General features: G+C 43.2%; 1 protein-coding gene across 1 annotated transcript; it reads left to right on the forward strand.

Moving 5' to 3' along the window:
• Positions 1-570: 570 nt before the first annotated feature.
• LOC311041798 (tripartite motif-containing protein 16-like) lies at positions 571-2,232 on the forward strand (the record flags this gene model as incomplete). The annotated part of the gene is made up of 1 exon (XM_084052283.1): positions 571-2,232. The coding sequence occupies one exon, from the start codon at positions 571-573 to the stop codon at positions 2,230-2,232; it is 1,662 nt and encodes a 553-aa protein (XP_083908409.1).
• Positions 2,233-2,894: the final 662 nt, after the last annotated feature.

Here is a 2,894-nt window from a genome sequence, read left to right on the forward strand (position 1 = left end):
TTAAATTGTCACTTTACTGACCCTAACCCTAAACCTCTGAACACCATACAAACCCTGAGACTCAGTGAAACAAAACATAAATCAATCCAAAACATTTTAATTAATATCACTAATGTGAAATTGGATATGCTGTTTGCCTACACACAATAACACACCCATAACAAATGCCAGGTGTAAAGGGATTAATGATTTATTTATTTTACTCAAGGCTCCAGAACATGAAGTGATGTTGTTCAGTAAATGTGGTCTTAAGGGCTTGTGTGTTTGTATGTGCCTCCGTGGGGGCGGGGCTGTAGAGTATCTGTGTGCAGGTTGTGGACCTTGAACCTCACCTGAGTGTCAGAAGATTCCTACCAAGCCTTTTCTTATCAGCCCAATACAAAGTGATAAGGTTCAGTGTGGCTTTGTCTTTACGAACCAACCAGAAAGGCTCTCTCATCTCATGTGATCTCTGAGGAACCAACCAGAAAGGATCTCTCATCTCATGTTATCTCTGAGTAAATTAAACCAAACTAAACTCAATCTGTTTGTCAGACAAGGACAGACAGACAGACAGACAGACAGACTAAAATGGCACAGCAGGGAGTTCAACTGGATCAGGAACAGTTGTGTTGTTCTATCTGTCTGGATCTACTATTCTGGAACCAGGATGATCAGAGAGGGAGGTTCAGCTGTCCACAGTGTAGACACAAGTGCATCACAAGACCAGTTCTGAAGAAAAACACCATGTTGGCTGAGGTGGTGGAGAGCCTGAAGAAGACAAGACTCCAAGCTGTTCCTCCTGATCACTGCTATGCTGGACCTGGAGATATAGCCTGTGATTTCTGCACTGGGAGGAGACTGAAAGCTGTAGAGACTTGTCTTAAGTGTCTGGTCTCTTACTGTGACACTCACCTCCAGCCTCACTATCAGTCTCCTGCCTTTAAGAAACACAAGCTGGTCAAAGCCTCCAGCGAGCTTCAGGAGAACATCTGCTCTCGTCACAACGAGATGAGGAAGCTTTTCTGCCGTACCGATCAGCAGTGTATCTGTTATCTGTGCTATGTGGAAGAACACAAAGGTCATGATGTGATCTCAGCTGTAGCAGAACGGACTGAGAGACAGAAAGAGCTCGATTCGAGTCAGCAGAACATCCAGCAGAGAATCCAGGAGAGAGAGAAAGATGTGAAGGTGCTTCACCAGGAGGTGGAGTCCATCAACCACTGTGCTGACAGAGCAGTGGAGGACAGTGACACCATCTTTACTGAGCTCATCTCTTCCATGGAGAGAAGACGATCTGAGGTGAGAGAGCTGATCCGAGACCAGCAGAAACTTGAAGTGAGTCGTGCTGAAGAACGAAGGAGGCGTGTGGAGCAGGAGGTCACTGAACAGAGGAGGAGACTTGCTGAGCTGGAGCAGCTCTCACTCACAGAGGATCACATCCATTTTCTACAGCGTTACACCTCCTCTCTCTCAAGGATCAGTGAATCTACACACCCAGTCAGCAGCAATGTCTGTCCTCTGAAATACTTTGAAGATATGACTGATGCTGTGTCCAAGATGAGAGACAAACTAGAGGACACTCTTAAAGAGGATGGGACAAACGTCTCAGAGACAGTGAACAGAGTGAAGAAATTAAAAAAGAAGAAGAAAAAAGCAATTCACTGGGGGCAGGCAGTACTGTCAACACCACCAGAACCCAAGACCAGAGCTGAGTTCTTGCAATATTCACGTCCAATCACCATGGATCCAAACACAGCTCATCGACGCCTGTCTCTGTCTAAAGGGGACAGAAAAGTAACGCTGATGAACAAACCACTATCATATCCTCGTCACCCAGAGAGATTCACTGGATGGGATCAGGTTCTGAGTAGAGAGGGTCTGACTGGACGATGTTACTGGGAGGTAGAGTGGAGTGGAGACATGGTTGATATAGCAGTCTCATACAAAGATATCAGCAGAACAGGGCCTCGTGGTCTATGTGGATTTGGATGCAATGATAAAGCGTGGTCTTTAAACTGTAGCAAATACGGTTATTGTTTCAGACACAGAAGCATAACTGACATCCCAGGCCGTGTGTCCTCCAGAATAGGAGTGTACCTGGACCACAGTGCAGGTACTCTTTCCTTTTACAGTGTGTCTGACGCAATGACTCTCCTCCACACAGTCCACACCACGTTCACCCACAACCTCCATGCTGGATTTAATCTTCTATCAGATGGAGACACTGCTGAGTTGTGTGACCTCAGGTAGATCACACTTTAGTTTTGTCTCTCATGAGTCCAGAATAATGTCTTTATTTATTTGTTGTTTTTCTCTCAAGGTCAATATTCTTAGCCTGCAAAATGTAAACTTTTTGTAAACAATATTGTTTGATCTTACAAACCAGTAGTGTTATTCCTAAACTTTGTCACTTGAATCATGTTTCATTTAATTTGTCTAATGGGAAGATTTTGTACAACGCAGAGTCCAAGGGTGTGTAGAGAGGCCAGCAGCACTGTGGGTTACATTGTGAACAACTTCCAACCTGACTGCCTTATTTTGGGCATGTCATTATAGGAGAAATCTAGGCATTACATTTAGTTTGACTCGGTTCCACAGATAAATATTGTGAAAATCTACTACAAGTTGTGTGCAAGTTGTGTAGATCTGCTATTTTAACAATGTTTGCCTCTTTCTTAAGAAATATTTTGTTCATGTATTTTTTGGTTTGTTGATTACTTTTCACACAGTATTGGTCTTATTTCTATTTTATTTTAGAGGTATTAAAAAAGTGCTTAAAGGGGAAATCCACCCATTTTCAATATTTAACTATGTCATTAATATAGCATAAAGGAGTTGTGTGGAAATAAGAAAAAAGTTCCCCCCTTTCTGTGTTGCCTTGAACTGGAGGATTGATTGTGGGTTTAACATTG

The sequence above is a fragment of the Gymnoscopelus microlampas genome, assembly GCF_963454915.1.
Source record: "Gymnoscopelus microlampas genome assembly, chromosome: 3".
Lineage (NCBI taxonomy): Eukaryota > Metazoa > Chordata > Actinopteri > Myctophiformes > Myctophidae > Gymnoscopelus > Gymnoscopelus microlampas.